The 19586-nt window shown below is 32.7% G+C and overlaps 2 protein-coding genes across 5 annotated transcripts; both read left to right on the top strand.

Moving 5' to 3' along the window:
* The first annotated feature begins 3820 nt into the window (after window positions 1-3820).
* Window positions 3821-10170, top strand: LOC112016108 (uncharacterized). Of its 3 annotated transcripts, XR_010631575.1 has the most exons (12): window positions 3821-4172; window positions 4918-4989; window positions 6067-6137; window positions 7172-7250; window positions 7328-7402; window positions 7485-7599; window positions 7690-7747; window positions 7829-7900; window positions 8513-8643; window positions 8725-8848; window positions 9025-9449; window positions 9546-10170. XR_010631575.1 is itself a non-coding variant. In XM_024048616.2 (11 exons), exons 1-11 carry the CDS (start codon window positions 4170-4172, stop codon window positions 9101-9103), a joined length of 879 nt encoding a protein of 292 aa, XP_023904384.1. In that variant the 5' UTR covers window positions 3821-4169; the 3' UTR covers window positions 9104-10170. The 3 variants fall into 3 exon arrangements, 2 of the variants coding, with proteins under 2 accessions (XP_023904384.1, XP_023904385.1); XM_024048616.2 differs by having other exon boundaries at window positions 9025-10170; XM_024048617.2 differs by lacking the exons at window positions 3821-4172; window positions 4918-4989 and adding an exon at window positions 5453-5724 and having other exon boundaries at window positions 9025-10170.
* Window positions 10171-12397: 2227 nt separating this feature from the next.
* On the top strand, window positions 12398-14306 carry LOC112007316 (glucan endo-1,3-beta-glucosidase 12). 2 transcript variants are annotated; one of them, XM_065780073.1, is made up of 4 exons: window positions 12398-12598; window positions 12723-13026; window positions 13105-13844; window positions 13981-14306. In XM_065780073.1, exons 1-4 carry the CDS (start codon window positions 12517-12519, stop codon window positions 14010-14012), a joined length of 1158 nt encoding a protein of 385 aa, XP_065636145.1. In that variant the 5' UTR covers window positions 12398-12516; the 3' UTR covers window positions 14013-14306. The 2 variants fall into 2 exon arrangements, with proteins under 2 accessions (XP_065636145.1, XP_023895425.2); XM_024039657.2 differs by having other exon boundaries at window positions 12399-12598; window positions 12723-13844.
* The last annotated feature ends 5280 nt before the right edge of the window (window positions 14307-19586 follow it).

Below are 19586 nucleotides of genomic sequence, written 5' to 3'. Positions count from 1 at the left end.
AATGTGTTCCCAGGTTCAAAGCATGTTATTTCTGAACTTGTTGACATAATAATTAGATGCCCAGAAGCCGATCAACCTCCAAAGATATCACAGGTTTCTTCTGAGGTCCTGAATTTCTAATACCCATTCTTTCAAAACTCAAAATTCTACACTGCTTCATATACTTCCATTCAAGCAACTCCTTTAGCTTGTTGCAGTTTGCTAATATGTTGGATATGCTAATGCAATTCTTTGTTCTTATTGTCTCACTTGACACCTCACTTCTCCAATGTGCTGCTTGATAAGCTACTAGCTGCCTAACCTAGCTATTAAGACCAGTTTCTGGTCTGGTTCTGAATTAAATCTCTTCCAAATTAGCAAGCTTGATTCAAGAACACCGGCTGTACGTGATTATGGGTTTGCTTGCTGTACTCGTGTTTCTGCTGATTTTTGCAAATTGTGGATTTCTTGCAGTTGCACGAGGGATTTCAAATTTCACTACTGATGTTGATTTTTCTTCTTCCAAGGTTTCTTACAATTTCACTTCAGAAGATAAGAGAGGTGTGCCAACAGGAGCTAATCCTCTGCATAACAAGTAGAGAGAGAGAGAGAGAGAGAGAGATGTTGAGCTTTCCTCACAGTTAGAGTTAAAGGAATCTTTGATTTCTATTGTTTGTTTTTGGATGTTGCTTGTGAACATGTATTCAAGATACAAGAAATGGAAAAAAGAATTGATTCTTTTGTGGGGTCTGACATATTCTTGCATGAGTTGTCTCTTGTTAGTTTTATATAATTATGGTTTAATGATCGATGAAGAAATATATTGTGTGCCAGTGCCATTATGCACTGCTTCATCTCACTAGCATTTAGTGAACTCGATCACGAACATATACATAGCATTTTTTTCTTTTCTTTTTTTTTGTTTCATAACATATACATAGCATAGCATCCAACAGTAATGGTTCTAAATATTATTACCTACTGTACCTCTAGATGACATATCAGAGTCATCAGACCAGCACCACAACTCCTTCATGTTATGCTACTCGATTTTCTTGGTTGGTTTTTAAGGGGAATTAAAATTCACTTAATTATCCTCCTTTTACAATCTATAATTCCCCATGACTTTAATACTTTCATATATTCAATAAGAATGTGTCTATATATATATATATAGAATTTGAACCTGGTAATTAATTACTTACGATCTAATATAATCTTGGTTTCTCCTAATCACAATCTTGGCTAAAATAAATGTTCTCGATGCTCTTAATTGCTTTTGTAATACGCCAAATAGATGGGGCAACTTCAAATTTTATCACCATGCATGCTTGCATTTTCAATTTTATTTTATTTTTTAAAAATGCTCATCACGTGTTTTTCATTTTTTTAATAAGAGAAAGAAACAAGTCTTGACAATTGGCATAACGTTACGTAGATGACACTTCCCAATTTTTTTTTTTTTTTTTTTTTTGGAGCACGCAGGAAAAGAGCATGGGATGTTTTTTTTTTTTTTTACTTTTTATTTATTTTTATTTTTTATCAACAAATCACAATGATAACAGGTTTCTTCTTGGTATAGACATTATTTTTTTAGCAATAAATCACGAGGATAATAGATTTTACCCATTTAGTGAGAATTTGGATGAACATTGTCTACCACAACTATACAACAAGTATTTTCAATCATAAATATTGACAAAATTTGGCTTTACAACAAATTGAAGATGAATTTTTAAAAGTCTCTTTCATTTTGTACATTGAAATGAAAATTTTGTGAAATTTAATACACAAACAATCATATATGTTTTTCAAAAGAATGACAAATTCTATTTTGATAGAAGATTTAATTAGGAATGTATTAAGAAAAAATTATTTTGTGTCTTTTCTTTTGTTGTTAACTATGAATAAATTCTAGTTTTATTTTTTTCCTATATTCATTTAGTTTTAAATTTCAGTATATTTTTTAGTCTCAAATTTAGAAAATATGTTGGTTTATGCTTGGTCCCTTAACTGAAATTCTGGTTCCATCTCTAAGTAATAATGTAATATACCAACATCACTCTAATAAAACTAAGAAAAATATGAAATGAAGATGATATATTGTTAACACCTTAGCCACAAAAATAAAAGTCAAAGTCCCCATATCTAAGGTCAAAATTTGAATTGAATGACCCTACTAATTCAAGATTCTTTATGAAAAAATTAAGCAAGATCTTATCCTAAAGGAGTTGGGAACATCTAATTTAGTTTTTTTTTTTTTTTAAGTGTGTTAAAATATATTATACTTTGAAAAAGTGAGAAAAAGTAAGAAAAAAAATGAAGTTTTAAAAAATTGTACATTAAAGATAAACAAAAAGAAAAAGCTAATTTATAAGCTAATCTCAAACACATAAGAAGCACTAAAAGTGAAAAATGCACAACAAAACTGTATGGTAGAGGAAATTGAAATGAGAGGAAAGATTTTTTTTTTTTAATTCCTTTTTGATTTAGTGGGAAATCAGCAAACTAATAAAGTTTTTTTTTTTAGAGAGAGAGTTTCAATCTATATCATCCACTCCTGATAGTTGTTCTTTATCATTAGACCAAGATATCAATTATTTTTTATGTAAGCAGGAAGTGAATCTTAGATTTCTTATTCAACCACAAGAGACTGTACCAATTAAGTTAACTAAAACCCACGCAAACTAATAGAGTTATTTGAGAAGAAGGATATGAAAGGGAGTTAATTAATAGAAAGGGTCATTGTGCTAAAATGTAAGAGATGAATTTGTTACTTTTTAATGAGAAATTGCTTAATAAACTCTCATTAAAAGGAAAACAAAAGGGCTACAATGGACTGGATGGGCCCAGACCATTTCCAACCCGAGGGAAAAGACATAAAAACCAAGCTTATGGGCTTTGGACAGTCGGATACTGCAAACCTAGCAGCTTTAGCTTCAGCCCAGTTGATCAAACATTAGCCTCTACAGAGTTAGATTGAAGCTTCTCCTCCGAAACCAATTGATTTTTCGCCCACCATAGCTGGTCACAGCGGATGGCTGCAAAACATTTGCCTTTTGCAATGGTATAAAAGGAGCAAAGCTGTAGACACAATAGTTTTCACAAAAAGCTTCACATATGCTAAGTTAATTAGTTATTATTTGATTCTCATATGAGCCCACCACTAACACTACTTTATTATATAACAAGAACAACTTATCATCTCAAATAGTTTTGATATACATAGTGTATTGTTTCACACTTAATATATATAGTGTGTATACTTTATATAAATAATGTAAACACTTTCGTATCAAGTGTCCAAAATTTTGAAAAATATTCATATTTAGTACACATTGTGGGTAGCTAAGTGTATAAAGGGAAGTGTGAGACTATCAAAGGTTTTTTAAGAAGGAAAGAAGGGGGTGNGTTTAGGAGGCCAGGTAAGAAAAGATAATTAACCAGGCCTGACAAGCAAATAGACAACAAAAGAGAACATATAGACCATCCCCAAACCCAATTTGACACGTATGGAAATGGAAGCAACAAAGCAGTCGCCTGCTCTCATGCAACAACAAAAAAATTATACAAAAACTTATCAAAAGCAGAATTATAAATATACATGTCTCACGCGTGGTACAAAAGTAATTAATTATTATTTCTTATCCAATAGCTGAAATCTCGAAAAGGTTTAAACAATATCAGGATTAAGTATACTATAGTTTTGTAACCCTCTCGCTTGCCGTGTCTTTCATGTTGCTTTATCTTTCTTGTATGTATAAGGTGAAAGTGGTCTCTCAATAAAGATAGTCCCTCACAATAATCCAAGCCTTAGCAAAACAAGTGTTCTTGAAATGTCACATGTTATAAATGTCAAACTCTTATCAATCTTAATTTTTTACTAGTTTAACTTTAAACCCCAAGAATATATAATTTTTAGAAAAATATTCTCCTACACTCAAATTTTTTTTTTTGAAACCTACACTCATATTTCATTCACTATTTTACACATCACAATTGAAGTCAGCTTCCGTAAATTGGGCTCATTAACGGGCTATTACAAGAAACGACAGTCGTTAAGACAGTTGCTGTCATTTATTTGATACACGGAGGTCGGTGGGTTCTCTTAATTCTAAAAATCGGAAGCGGTACTGTTCTCTCATTCTATCAGCGAAGGCAGTCAGTCATATTTGCTTGCTAAATCAAAAATGGTACCTTTTCTTATTCCTTAGTCTCTATCACCAACGACTTATGTACCTGAATTCTATGTTTGTATATTTATATATATGGGTCGTACTTATCAGTTACTAGATCGTGGATAAGTACTTTTGAGAGAATGAATGCAAAGCGCACCAATTGTTTGCTGAAATTCCTGAATGAGTTAGAAGTTTTTGAAGCGAAATCTTGAGAATTTAGTTTCTGCAATACCAACTACTACGCAATGTTCTTAAGCTGAAAATTGTTATTTTTGCTGTAATGTTTTATATATAACAACTTTTCGATTGTGGGTATCTATGTTGAAATAGAATTAATATGTTGGATGCATAAAATCAGTGTCCCATCACATGTATATGCACTGCATTGTAGCTTTGTTATCACTGCCTCCACCTCTTGTTTTTAGTTACAATCATTCTCATTATATATCAGCTCTACCTCTAGGTATTCATGTATGAAATTTCAACAAGTAAGCGAAAAACAATAAAATTTACACAATTGAGATTTCAAACCTTCCCTTTGTTAGTAGTCATAAGACTTCACAATTCTTGAGATTTTAAATTTCAAATAAAAGGGAAAAGGCCTAATTGTATGGCTCTATGCTTCTTGAAAAATCGATAGACCTAGAGATTCAAAAGTTCTAAGTGGAAGAAAGATAGTGGGGCTGAGGATTGTCACGCAGATGCAGAGACATAATTTACAGATTTTAATTGTTTTTTTCCTTCTTCTTCTTACCCACAGGACCATACTGAACAGGCTAGATGCAGAGAGCTGGCCAAATCATCTACATTTTACCGCTCGGTGTACTCAGAGGTGACTTGATCAATCATATGACATTACTACTGCCACTCATTGATTCTGTGTAATCAGTTTTATTTCACCATCCAGGACCAAAGTATCATAGCATAACAGTACTAGCATCTAGTCATGTTGCAATTATGCACAATATCTTCTTGAGTCTTGTTTCATACATTGGCTACATGTTGCCATGATCATAGAATAAATTCTTGCTAATTATCAAGTCAAGGTATAAAAAAAAGAACTATGTCAAAAGGAATTTAAAAAAAAACCTAATTTTTGTTGTTTCCTCAGCTCCTTTATCATTAGAAAACCTTTTGGAAAAAAAAAAAAAAAAAAGGGAAAACTAAACCAAACCAAAACAGAAAAGCAGATTCTTTTGTGTTTTACTGTATTGTTTTAGTTCAATACCATCCCTTAAGTCTATTGTGAAACATGATGGGTTCATCTCAAATCAAGTTACTTTTAAATATATGGAAAACTACATGTGTGAACCTAGAAAACTACCTTTGCTTATATTTTAATTTTGAAGAAAAGTATGTAAAACTACCAGTCTTCTATTTCAGAGCAAAGGGCTTGTGGGGAAGAGGACAGCCACACACTTTAGTTCACCTCTTATCTTTTTTTGCAGCAACCTTCAACAACCATTCTCCTTCTTAAGCTATTTCTTGTGGTTTCATTCCCTTTAACCTAACAAAGCCCTAGAGTTTTCAGAGCCTTTATCTTCTTTTGAAATGGAATGCTCAGATGGTCAGTAATGAAATGTGTATTTTTCAGAATTACTGAATACTATTTACTTTTTGTCCACACTCCACACACTCACACACGTATATACTTCAAGTAATTTAGTTTTGGATTCCTTTTGTTTTTGTGAAAGTGTTTCTTGATGTTCCAAAACTGAACAACTACTATTGGAGGATCTTAAGTCCTTACACCATACCAATACAAATTTATGTAATTGTCGTTCAATTATGAATGTTTACGCTCCACATTGTGTAGTATGTATGGAACTTTGTTTGCTTCAGTTGAGTGCATTGATTTTGTTATTGCAAAAAACGTCTTTTAGGTTCCTTTTGATCATTGTTTATACAGATAGAAGAGGTTGGATGGGAGCATCTGGTGAGATTGGGTGGAGATTTGACGTTTCTTAGCTTTCGTATCTTGTAAGATGTTCTTTCTTGCTTTCATATTCCAAACTATTTTCCCTTGAAGAAGGAAGATACAGGTTTTTGTTTGCCTTCTCTCTAACGTTCATGTGCTTGTGTTTTTGCCCCCCTATTCCCATGTAGTTTGCAGTTGCAACAGAATTTAGGAAAGCTTTGGTGCTTAAAGTTTAATTTGTGGTTTATATGTTGAGAGAATGTTTTAATTGGCCAAAGACATCTGGTGCTATGAAGGCCAAATAGGTGACACCAGAACAGGCAAACAGATTTAGAAACAACATTTTAATCTCTGTTATTGAGATATGAAAAGATTGCTGTAAAACATTATTGCCTTAGAATCCCAAAGCCATAAAGCATGCTGTGAATGTTTTCAGAGCATGTTACTTATTAAAAGTTGAACTTATCTTCTGAGAGAATGAAAAACTGAAATATATGCAACGAATCAGAAATCAGGTTAGGTGATTGTGAAGTAAGTTAAGCATACTTTGTTTGTAGGCAAGTGCCGGATAATGTTGCCCGGTTACTATTCTGAGATCAAAACATTGCTTTTCTTCTTCCAGAATCAAATGTTCCTCTTCCACAAACCTATGCTACTTCATTGCTTCTGAATTTTAATCTTTTTACAATCTTTTACTGGCAAGTGACATTAATAATGTTCCTCAAAGCCTGATATGCACTGGTAGCATGTGAATCAAGTAGGTAAATCTGTTTTTCCCTCTTACCTTTCCCTGTAGCATATTGAAGTCCACACTGAAATACAGTGAGAAACATGAACACCTTTTGGAGGCAGATGGGAGATCTAGATTAAATTTCATTAGATTTAACTTAACATGAGTCCACAATAACGTCTAACACTTTTTGAGGTATAATCTTTAATATATTATAGCTGTGAAGTTAATTAGAGGTTTCTGTCAATTGGTTGTGAATGTATAATTTTATATGCTTATTACCACATGTCACAGTTTCCTGAATTTCTTCATTTGTTTATGCTTATTCATGTCATGGACTGAGCCTTTGATAAATTTGATTGATAGAGATGAGAAGGGGAGACTGCACTTTATGGAAATTCAATTGGATAAAACCTATCCCAAAAGTCCACCCTCAATATCAGCGGTTGGTTTTCTTTCATCTCTTCTGAAATTGAAGTTTTGCATTATAGGCTTAAATTATCTTTGAGTTTCCTTCTTCAGGATGTACCATATAATTTTGACTTACAATGGTCAATAAACTCAAGATTAAAGGATGTGGTGCAGCAGTTCCAAGAGGTATTTGTTGCAAGCTTTTTAAAAAGGTTATGAGCTTTTCCAACTTTTACTAAAGTATGCAACTACTATATTTTGTACACAGCATCTTGAGAAGCTTCAGGAATTTTGGTCTACGTTGGATGATATTGATAAGTCTCTTTGTGTTATCGGTCCTAAACAGCCTTCTCGATCAATTTCCCATCGTCAAATCAATATAGGTGAGCCATTGGTTGATCATGAATATATTGATAAAGTATTTCTCTTTTTTGTTTGTCAGTATTAAACCTTTTTAGGTTTATGTTTTTCAGGAAATGATTGCTTCATCATGTTGTGTATAGATGCCAACAATCCTAGATCTTTACCAGAGTGAGATTTCATCTCACATCACTGTTCTGCTACTGCTAGTTTTAGCTTTTTGTGTGGTGTTGAATATGTAAGTTGTGTTAGGTGTCGTTTTATGGGTTCAGGTCCATTTGTGGGTTCGTTGAGAAAGAAGTGGCAGAGAAATAGCAGAAAATGGTATACTCTTGCTTGCTCTATGGATCTTAATTTGCATTTTGACTTCAATACTTGTTATATAAAGGTAGTAAAAATTGGAAGTTACTGTAGTTACCTGAGAAATGACATTTTTCATCTGTAACACTGCTCTTTTTTTTGGGTGACGTGAACCTCACCAAGGTAGGGCCCTTTGGACCCACCCTTGGGGAGTAAACTACACAATCCTACCAGTGTAACACTCCTTTTTTTTCTTTTAGGAACAAGATATTATGGCTCAGTTTCTGTTGGTTTTTGCTACTGATATGTTAGCTTAAAAGTGAATGCTGATTTCCAACCCACTCCCTCTCTCTTCCCTCCCCTTCTCTTCCTTACCCCCAATAAAAGGGAAGAAGGATTTCAAATGGATACAATGTAATACTTGAAGTTTTATATTTAAAAACAAAGGGGTCATTTTTTTTACTTGAAATAACGCTTCCTCTTGCTTGATCTTGCTATCGTGTATTGCCAAATTGTTTTGAATTAGTGAACACTTTTCCTTTATTTCCTTTATTTTTCTGAAAAATGTTTGCTTGATTATCGCCTATGGCATCATCAGTGATATACTTTATTTTTGTGCTCTGATAATCTGCATAGGACAATGGACAAACCATACTTGGAAAATCTTGCATGTCTTCTGGAGACTCAACTGCCAAGGCCCACTGATGTACTGAAGAATGACCAGCAAGTTGAATGTGGAATATGTTATGCTCAATGTCTTCCAGTTGGTATTGATATATACATTTTCTGAGATGTTTACTAACTACATCTTTATTCATACATCATTCACTTTTAAATTGTCGATGTAGATGATGAGCTAGGAGCTAAGAGTGGAAGTGGGACTGACTACACATGTGACAATACCACTTGCAGTAAGGCTTTCCATAGTGTTTGTCTTGGGGACTGGTTGCGTTCCATCACCACCACAAGGCAGTACGTTGAATTTTTAGTGTCCTTGTGGCTTTCAATTTGGATCATGCATGAATTTAACTTAAGCTGTCAATTGCTATTTTTTTTTTTTTTAATAACAAAATTGCCCTTTTACAATAAGTTCTAATATTGTTCTCATTATTGCTTGATTCATGATTGATTTGCATACTTCATTACAGGTCATTCAATGTTCTTTTTGGGAATTGTCCATACTGTTCAGATCCAGTTGCTGTGAAAATCAACAACGTTAAAAATTGAACTCTAGGTCGGGTTTTTCTATGGTACCTTTGGAATTTGCTATGGACTATGATCAGAATCTTTTTTATTTTTTTTCCTTCTTTTCTTTTGTTGAGAAGGGAAAATTCTTTAAAGATACAGGCAGACAAAACCATCTTGGGTAACCAACTCACAGGCATCAGCCAACAACCAGCCTACAACAAAAGTTGGAGGGACTGAATACAACAACACAAAAGATTCCCGACTAATTCCATCTTTTGCTAATGTCTGCACAGTGATTCCCTTATTGGAGCATGTTGGATATAACTTATAAGACGCCTCAAAATGCCAAAAAAGATCTGCAATCAGAAATTAGACCACTACAAAGGTGAAAATCATGGACTGAAGTGTCTTACGAAGCTAAGAAATCCGCAACTAGCTTAGCATCCAATTCAATTATGATTTTCCGGATTCAAATATGCAGGGCTAAGTTGAGTCCATCCCTAAGAGCCCAAAATTTAGCTACGAAGGAATTGGTTATCTCAATGTCCTTGGAGAAACTTTTGAGCCAAGTGACATTGGAGTGTCTAATGAGGCCCCCGCACTAGCTCTTCCATGGTTGGAAATGACTGACTCATCTGTGTTGAGTTTGAAATAACCAAAGTGGGGTGGCTTCCAACCAATCAGCCTGCAAAGACAATCCTGTGGTCCAATTTTCAGAGGGTAGTGTAGAGTTCAACAGCCAACGAAACGGTGTTCTCTAGCAGATTCCATGGGTCCAAAGGTTTGTTTTCCATGACCAATTTGTTCCTTGCTGTCCAGATTTTCCAAGAAGCAATGGGGAAAACAACTTTCTAAGGTACAGTAGTAAAGATGTCAGAAACCAAGTGGGAGCTAGTTGCAAACTTAATCCACTGCTCCATCTTTCGAAATGAGAAATAACTTGAAGGGGCAAGGTCCCAATTGCTCTCCACAAATTGGCAATCATGGGGCAATCTCGGATAACATGAAGAACCATTTATGGGGTATTATTGCAGAGTGGGCAAGCATCAATCAGGATATATATATATATATATATATATATATTTTAAATTATCTTTTTGTGACAAGAGTGTTCCTCTCTCTTTTTCTTTTTTTTTTTCTTTTTTTTCTTTTTTTTTTTTTATCTTTATTCAAATTTGTTTTTCTTCTATTTTGGTGGGTGGGCGGAGTTCTTTTCCCAATTGTATGCAGTAGGACTTTAGGACAAAATTAAAGAAATTAAGAAGAAAGAATCGCAAATGAGTTATTCATCTGGAAAAAGAAAGACATTTCACGGTGGTTAATGGTTATATTAAGACAAATTTTGGAGCTAATTTTTATTGAAGTAAAATTGAGAAAGAACTAAAATTAGAGCATAAAATTATGACAAACTTCTTTAAGTGACTCATTTGTGAAGTTTGAGAATCAATCAGATTGTCAAACCTTATATATAGGCAGAAGCTAATTGCCATGAACGACTAGACCTCCCTAGACTCATCTTTTCAGAATAATCCATATCAAGTTATCAACCACTGGCAGTTCAAAGTGGAAACTGGCTTAATAAAATAAGCAAAAGCTCTAATTTACTAATTCTAAAGTGGGGATTCTTGATTATCCCCCATTTCCCATCCAACAAAAGTGAATTTTCACATTATTATGCATTACAAAAGCATCAAATCACTATACTATTTGATGGCTAAAATTAATTGAAAAATGCATATGAATTGCCACACCTCTTTTTCTTGTTACAAGTTCTAGCTATGAGCTCACATATAGCTCTTTTTGAAGATTGTATATGTAAGCAAATGAATAGCGAACCTGGAAAGCTCTAACTTCTTGCAATTATCAAGCAAGTTCACTTCTTACATGAATTTCTGTCGTTACATACTTCATCCTGCATTGAAAACAGAACATCTAACATGAATCAGCATCATATACCTCAAATATGCTAATAAAAAAAAATTTGAAGTTTTATAAATAAAAAAATTTCTTGTCACAACAATTAAAATTTCATACTCATAAACCCATAAAATCGTAACAACTCAAAAAATTCATACCCATAATTATAAACATGCAACCCACCAAGCAAAGAGAAACCCACATTGTTGAAACCCTTCCCACCGCTATGAAGTGACAACACAAAATTAACCATCTTACCACCTATCAACCCTAGCTAGAAAATCAATTAGCCACCGTCGCAAAATCCAACCATCAATGGATTTCAACGAAACCTCCAAAACCCATTAAAAGAAAACCATCTCCGACCCGACCTGACCCCCTAATCCTTACACAAACATAGTTGGATTTTAGCTATGTCCAAACTCACATTCAAGGTCTGTTTGGGAATCGTTTATTTTGTTAAAATTGAAAACTTTTTAGTAAAGATACTGTAAATAAAAGTAAAAGTTAGTTGAAACAGTATAATTGGGTCATGAATAATATCAAAAAGTATAGTAAGATCTATAAATAATAATAAACATAAATTAAATAATAAAATAATTTTTATTTTTCATTTTAATCAAATAGTAAAACGCAAAAAGTTTTTGCCTGATCAACGGATCTCCATCCAACGCTTATCATGCGCCTAAAAGGTTAGAGACTTACAGCTACACGGCTTTAGCTGTGTATCTACAGAATAGACCAAGAGATTTTCCAGTGAAAAATAAGTCGGTCAATAACTTGGTCAATAAGTAGAGGTTCAAAAAAAAGGGTCAACAAGTAGCAGGTCAAGTCCCCACTGATTACTATCTTTTGTTCTTTTATGCGGGCCCCTTTTTTTGGGGTAACTTAATTCTAGTGGGTCCCCCCGTCAAACAAACCCCAGGCCTGCCATTTCCTGTGATCTTTATGAAAACGTTGGTGCTTGTTTCGTTACAACGACGTGTCGTAGGACTCTAGCCCACTAACCGGTCTGGTGCAACTCAAAAGCTCGATTCCACAGGAAAGGAGTGGATGACGACTCCTCTCTCTCTCTCTCTCTGGGGTAAAATGAGTCGTGTGGTGTGGTGTGGTGTGGGAGTTCAGAGAAACAGTCACTTCTCCTATCGGGGTTTTGGGCTTGTCACAGCTGACATTTCACACTTCCCAATAAAATTTTTGTTCCATCCTCACACGTATCCCAACAAAATTACCTAGCAACAAACAAACAAGGAGAGACATACCCGTTGCAATATGGGTGAAACTTTAAAAAAAGCCTGAAAAAAAAACCTCAAAAGCTAATGACACGTACGTCCTTGCCTAAGATTCATTTCTATGCTAAACATGTTTTATTTTGGGTTGGACTGTAGGAAATTAACCGCAGATGATATTGTTGCACATACCAAAAGGCACCCTGTGACCCTACATTTTATATACACTGCACACAGGAGATTTAGAGAGAGAGAGAAACAGAGAGGGAACAGTATAGTGACTTCCACTTCTCTTTGTTTCGGTTGATGATGGTCTTTTCAACACAAATAATGTTGAAGATGGTGTTGCTCTTTCAACTTTTCTTTCTCTGTTCCCTTGGTCTTACTAGTAAGTTGTAAACGACACTACAGTCTTGCCTCCTCAGTTCCCAAAATGCTCCATTTTTCCGTTTTTCTTTATGTTGTGTTTGCTTGGAGAAAAACTAAAATTCTGTGTGTCTCTTTCTTTGCAGGTGCAGGTCAAGAATCTATTGAACTTTTAAACCTTTATGATGACACAAACCCAGAGGTTTTCCAAGCGCCTTCTCACTCTGCACTACCTATAGCAGTTTCTGTGGGTGCTGGAAACCTCAATGAGGTCTCAAGCAGTGTTTTAATGGCTGAAACGTGGCTTAGGACCCATGTTTTAGCTCATTACCCGGCTACCAAAATCACCACCATTGTTGCAGGTAGCACCGTACTTTGTGACGAAGGGCAAGAACACAAGTTGGGTTTGGTCCTGCCTTCTCTCAAGAACATTTACCACTCTCTCACAAGGTGGGGTTTGGAGAAAGAAATCAAAGTCTCTGCTGCTTTCTCTTCAAACTGCTTGCACTCATACTCTGCTTTGTACAGAGATGATTTGGCTGAGAAAGTTATCAAACCTCTGCTAGAGTTTCTGGAAGGTACCAACTCAACTTACTCAGTGAACCCACCTCCAAATTTCTCTTCATTATCGGATAAAGGTGTGAGCTTGGTGTCTTATCACTCAGAGTCCATGAAAAAGCTTGGGTTTTTTGAGCAAAAAAATTTCAATGTGTTAGTCACTAGTCCAAAAGAGAGAAAACCCATGAGCAGGAAGCTCTCTTTCTTTGTAGACCCTTTCCCAGCAAGGCCAACCCCATTACCAAATATTGCACAATCCCCACTTCAGTCCTCTGTTGGTTACTCTGTTCCTGCCATTGTGGCCCCACTTCCGCCACTTGCCCAAATAGCTTCTCCACCTTCATTGTCCTTCACATCTGCACCAGAGATGCCTCCAGACATGGATCCAGCGTCTCCACCTTTCGGCTTCACATTGCCACCGTGTAATCCAGCTTCTATTGCTCCAACACCATCAATAGGGCTGGTCCAGAAGCTGTGGTGTGTGGCTAAGCCTAGTGTTCCTGCAGAGACATTGCAAGAGGCATTGGACTATGCTTGTAGTGAAGGTGGTGCTGATTGTGAGGAGATTCAGCCACAGGGGAACTGTTACCATCCTGATACTGTGGTTGCACATGCTTCTTATGCCTTCAATAGCTACTGGCAGAAGAACAAGAGGAAAGGAGGTACTTGCGGCTTTGGAGGGACTGCTATGCTAATCAATGCTGACCCAAGTAAGCCTATAGTTTTTTTTGTTTTCAATGTCTAACTCTTTATTGTTTTGGTGTTCCATTTCTTGTTTGAATACATAATGACACATTAATATTGTCTGTCTTTTGAATCTTTTATTGATACGGATTCTTGTTGCAGGTTTTCTTCACTGTCGGTTTATTCTCAGCTAGATACAGTAATTGAAGCCAAGGGAGATTGTTGGGGTTCTTTTGTTAAAGTTTATTATGGGGATTCTGATTCTAAGGTAACTAAAATTGTTCTTTTATTACCTTTATCCTAGTGATAAGTTTAATTAGAATGGGTGTAGGAACTAGGAACTAAGTACTAGAAGTTTCGTTTCGTTTTGACTAGTTATGGACTTACGGGGTACTCTTTATGCACAAAAAGAAACTCTTTTGACTTCTATCCTAGATATATATACACTGCTTATGCCTTAATCAAAGAATTGTTGCTTTGTTTCTTTTTCTTTTGACTATATTCTTTTTCTTATTCAGTTGTTGCCTTAATCTCGTCAATGGTATCGTAATTGGCTTTGGCCGTTGTGACATTGTGTTCACATTGCGTCTTTTTTTATCAAGATGAACTTAAATTGTGAATGAACAACGTATGACCTGAAATTTTCCCATTATATGAGTAATTGTGCATACATGCCTACAAATTTTAGGATGTGTTAGGCTTCTGGCAGATTGAGACAGCAAAGTTTCATACTTAAGTTAATGTTAAACCCTTATCAATTTGAAGTTTATCATTTCGAAAGTTTCAAATCAAACATGAGTTTAAGATTTGTTATAAAACTAGTTTCATAATTTCCCTGGATTTGTAAAACTATATCAGTTTAAACCCTGAACTTTTGTAATTTGATTGTGGGATTTAAATTGATATAATTTGAATGTCTAGTTTCAATTTGAAACTGATGAAACTATATAGTTTAATTTGTAACTCTGTTAAATTTGAAAAGTTGAAACTATAGAGTTTAATTTGAAACCATCCATCAAGTAAATGGGTTTAAAATGGACATTTGTGGAGAAAGGAACATTTTTTAGTTCTTTTCTCTCCAGCCATCCAGTACTTACTGGTTCTTGCACTTGGAAAAACCTTATAAAAGTGATTTCAACGGAAGCTTAAATTATAAAACCATGGATATAATATCTTCTTTATGTGACAGTTAGAAATGTGTACGGAATTTGACTTAATAAGGTTACTTAGGTTATTGAGTACAAGATTTACCACCTTTCATATGCAAATAAAAATTATGGAAACTATATTTCTTCTCAAGATTTGTACATAAATCTAAAAGATTGATGTGGTAGGCGGTAGGCCTGCCCACTTATGAAACTTTTGATAAGATGATATTTTGAAACAACACAGAAATTACATTTTATATTGTGCTTTTCAAAGTCCCTTATATTTTGAGTAATGTTTATAACAAAATCACACTGAGTTGTGTTTGGGACACAACAAATTGTCACATCAGTTTAAGTATTAGTCCCGTCTAAATAAAATAATAAAATATTAGACTAGAATCCATTAAAATTAAAAATAGGAGTGTTTGTGAAAATATTATAAGATTTTGTTGTGTTTATAACATACACGAGATTTCATATGGGTCGCGTAAATTACAGAAACATAAGTCTATAGGCACAACAAATTTCACTACCATCTAAAGTGACAAGTTGTTAATGATGGATAATAAAATAGTATGAATAGGAGATTCACATCTATATATTACTAAAAGTTGAAGCGTAGCGTTTAATGTTGCTGCTCTCATGTTGCGCCACATCAGCTGCCACGTCATTTTTAAAAAATATATATAATTTGTTCTACAATTTTAAAATGATTTTTACAATTTTCAGCCTTATAAATACAATCCGCTATTTATTTATTTACTTCCATTATCACTCTATAATAAATCCAGCCCACTATTTATTTATTTACTTCCACTATCACCATATAATAAATCTGTATAATTAATCTAGTCTACCTCTTATTTATTTAGTTTCATTATCAAGTCTAACCCAAAACATTTTCAGTTTAGCTTTAGGATTTTGTGTGAGTTTTTTCAGCTTAAAGGAAAATAAAATAAAAAAACGTTGAAGCCTTTCAAGCTTTAGGTTTTTTTTTTTTTTTTTTTTTTTTTTTTTTTTTTTTTAAAAAAAATTTTCCTATAATTGTTTTTAACTTTTTTTAATATTTACATTTCTCTAACCTTTCTCTCTTCCTTACCATTTCATCTTCTCACTACTCCTTCAATCTTTCTCCCTCCCTTACCTTTTCATCTCCCCACTACTCTCTACATTAATATCATTTTTCCTTTTTCCCTTCATCTTCCTTTATTTTTGCCTCTTCTTATTCACACCCTCTTACTATAAATTTGTCACTATCTCTTCTATTCTATGCATAGTTTTTCCTCACAAAAAAAGGTACTCTCTCTCTCTCTCTCTCTCTCTAAATTTTTTGGTGGATTTTATTTTTATTTTTATTGCATCTCTACTTTAGGTTGATAATTTTTTATATTCTTTAAAACTCTATTTTGGGTTAATGCAATTTAGTTTTGTTTTTTAAATTGTTGTTGTTGTTTATTTTATTTTTTATTCTCTTTGATTGTTAAATGTTATCCTATTGCGATCTAAAGAATTAAATATAGCGTATAAAAATATAATATTATTCTATTACATAGCATGATTTGGATAATTTGATATTTATTTTGTTACATATCATGATTTTTTATAGTACTCAATTAGGATGTTAAACTATGAGACTTTACTAATTTTTGTTTATTTCCTTTGTGGTGGACAAAGTACTTTTAATAGTTGTATTAGAAGTACTCTATAATGTCATTTATTTAAAGAAAAGCAAAGGTTAGCCAAACGAAAATAATTGGATATGTGACAAATTGCAAAAGTTAAAATTTGTATATATACAATAATTGTTTATTTGATAATATGTTTTGGGTGGCCGAAATTATAATTTCTACAAAAAAAATAACCTTAATAGATTATCAAAAACAAAATCTTATCCTAATATTGGTTCAATTAATCATTGTTAAGTTTTATTAATTTTTTTTAGTTTACATTTTTTTGGTGTTTTAGATTGTTCCTATGTTACATATATGATTGTTCCTATAATAAATAAAAAATATAATTACGAAATGCATTACTCATTATTAGATTAGTTTAAATTGTAAATAATAATAATAATAATAAAACCACCATAAAAATAATTATCACGCGCAATGCGCGGGTCCGCGACTAGTATATTTAAAAGTTGAAGCATAGCATTTATTGTTGCTGCGCTCTTTTTGAGCCACATTAGCGGCCACATCATCTACCTATTTCTTATTTCTCTCCACTACTTCCAACCATAACTTCCATTTTACCTTTTCAATTTTCCACTACTCTCAACCTTAATGTCACTTTTCATCTATCTCTTCCTCTTCTTTTTATTTTGACTCTTCTTATCTCATTCTATTACTATAGATATGACATTCTCTCTCTCTCTCTCTCTCTCTCTCTCTCTCTCTCATATTTTTTTTGTGTGAATTTTTTATTTTTTGTATCTCTACTTTAGATTGATGTATTTATGTGTTCTATAGAATTTTACTTTGGGTTGCAATTTGGTTTTGTATTTTTAAGTTATTATTATTATTATTTTTCTATAATTGTTAAATGTTAGTCTATTGCATACAAATATAATTTACAAAAGTTAGACCATTTTGTAGTTGTACTTTGGTTATGTAATGTATTATAAACCCGGTTTAAAAAACTATTATTATTTTCGTGTGTATTCTTATAGGTATTACTGTTTACCTAAAAAGAAAAGAAAAAAAGAATATGGATGTTTATCCCCACATTGGTTGTGAGTGTCTAGTGTCCATTATTTATAACTCCAATTTACAACTACAAAAGGGTCTTCTTTTGTAGTTGTACTTTGGTTATGTAATATATTATAAACCTGATTTAAAATACTATTATTATTTCTGTGTAAGTTCTAATAAGTATTACTGTTTACTCAAAAAAGAAAAGAAAAGAATATAATGTTATTCTATTATATATCATGGCTTGAATAATTTGGTGTTTTGACTTATGACTATATATATATATATATATTAATGCTTCTTTTTCTCATTTTATTTTCTATTTCTCTTCCAAAAAATGTGATTTCTCTCTCTTTAGGTTGATGAATCATTGTATTTTTTATATAATATTATTGGTTAATACAATTTGGTAGTGTGTTTGATTTTTTAAGTTTTTTGCCACAAGTCTTCTCTCTACCTCTTTTAGCTTTTGTTTGATTTTATTTTTTTTGACATAATACTTAATTATTTTGGAAGTGAGATTTTGAATTTATATCAAAATACAATGTTGACTATGTATTTGAATGTGTCTATCAGCTATTAAAATTAAACTGCCCAAGATGAATACGTATAGACAATATTTTTATTTTTCATTGATTTATTATTTAGTTATAACATCAAAATTAAAGTAAATGAATATGTAAAGTTAAAACTGCCTAAGATGAACTTGTAAAGCCAATATATTTATATTATTTAATATTGTCAAAAAATTAAAAGTAAAAAATAAATAATAAAAAGAATACTGATGTGGCCAATGATGTAATGAATGAGAATGCTCAACAGGAGAGTACGTAGCAACAAAAATGTGATAGAAGATTTGGTTAAAGACAATTAAATCTTGATAAATAAAAGTGTATGTAGTTAAAAAAAAAAAAAAATTTAGATCATATTCTCTTTATGTTGTTATACAAATTATTTTATTTCAGTTCGATGGGTGAAGTGTTTAATTTTAGACATAAAGTATATTTTTTTCCTACATATTATTTTAAGTATTAAATTTATAATATAGGAATGTTTAAGAAATATGCAGTTCCAATCTCTCTATATTAGTAAACAAAATTCGATCAATAGTTTGAAGCTACTCCTACTATAAGAAAAATTATAAATATAATTAATAATCTCTTTTTAAGATAATAAAATTTTTGAATAATATATGTGAAACTCAAACATTTTAGTTGTATAGGAAAAATAAATCCAAATATAATAAAATGATGATATATTTTTTGAGATAGATAAATGAAAAATAATTTTAGAAATTGTTTGAGTTGTTGAGAGAACAAATTATTTTCCTTAAAATTTAGAGAACAAATTATATATTATATCATAACTAAAATAAAATTGTCTATTCTCACATATCATGTGAGTTTGTGACTAGTTAAAACAATTAATAGGTAATGAATTCAAGTTCTTAATTTCTTCCACACACACACCCAATGTTTTCTGCACGTATTTATGGTACTACTATTACCTTCTTTTTCTCTTCTTTTCTTGTCTTTCACGAAGATTTTTTGCTTATAATATTTGAAAATCAGTGCATAACATACAAAAACATCCTCTTCACAATTATGCGAAGCTTTATTGGCTCGTACAAATACTAGGCCTACCAAATACGGGGCACATATTGTAGCCCACAACTAGGAAGCCTTTTTTTCAACTTAGACTTTATCAACATACACACACACACACACACACGATAATTCATAATTCATATGTTGATAATTCAATATACACACACACAATCAACTTAGACTTAATCCACACACACACCTTATGTTTTCTGCACGTATATATGGTACTACCATTACCTTCTTTTTCTCTTCTTTTCTTGTCTTTTACGAAGATTTTTTGCTTATAATGTTTGAAAAGCAGTGCATAACATACAAAAACATCC

The sequence above is a fragment of the Quercus suber genome, unplaced genomic scaffold, assembly GCF_002906115.3.
Source record: "Quercus suber isolate HL8 unplaced genomic scaffold, Cork oak 2.0 scaffold_224, whole genome shotgun sequence".
Classification (NCBI taxonomy): Eukaryota; Viridiplantae; Streptophyta; class Magnoliopsida; order Fagales; family Fagaceae; genus Quercus; species Quercus suber.
Note: the sequence above shows the minus strand (reverse complement) of the source record. Positions and strands in the feature narration are given on the sequence as shown.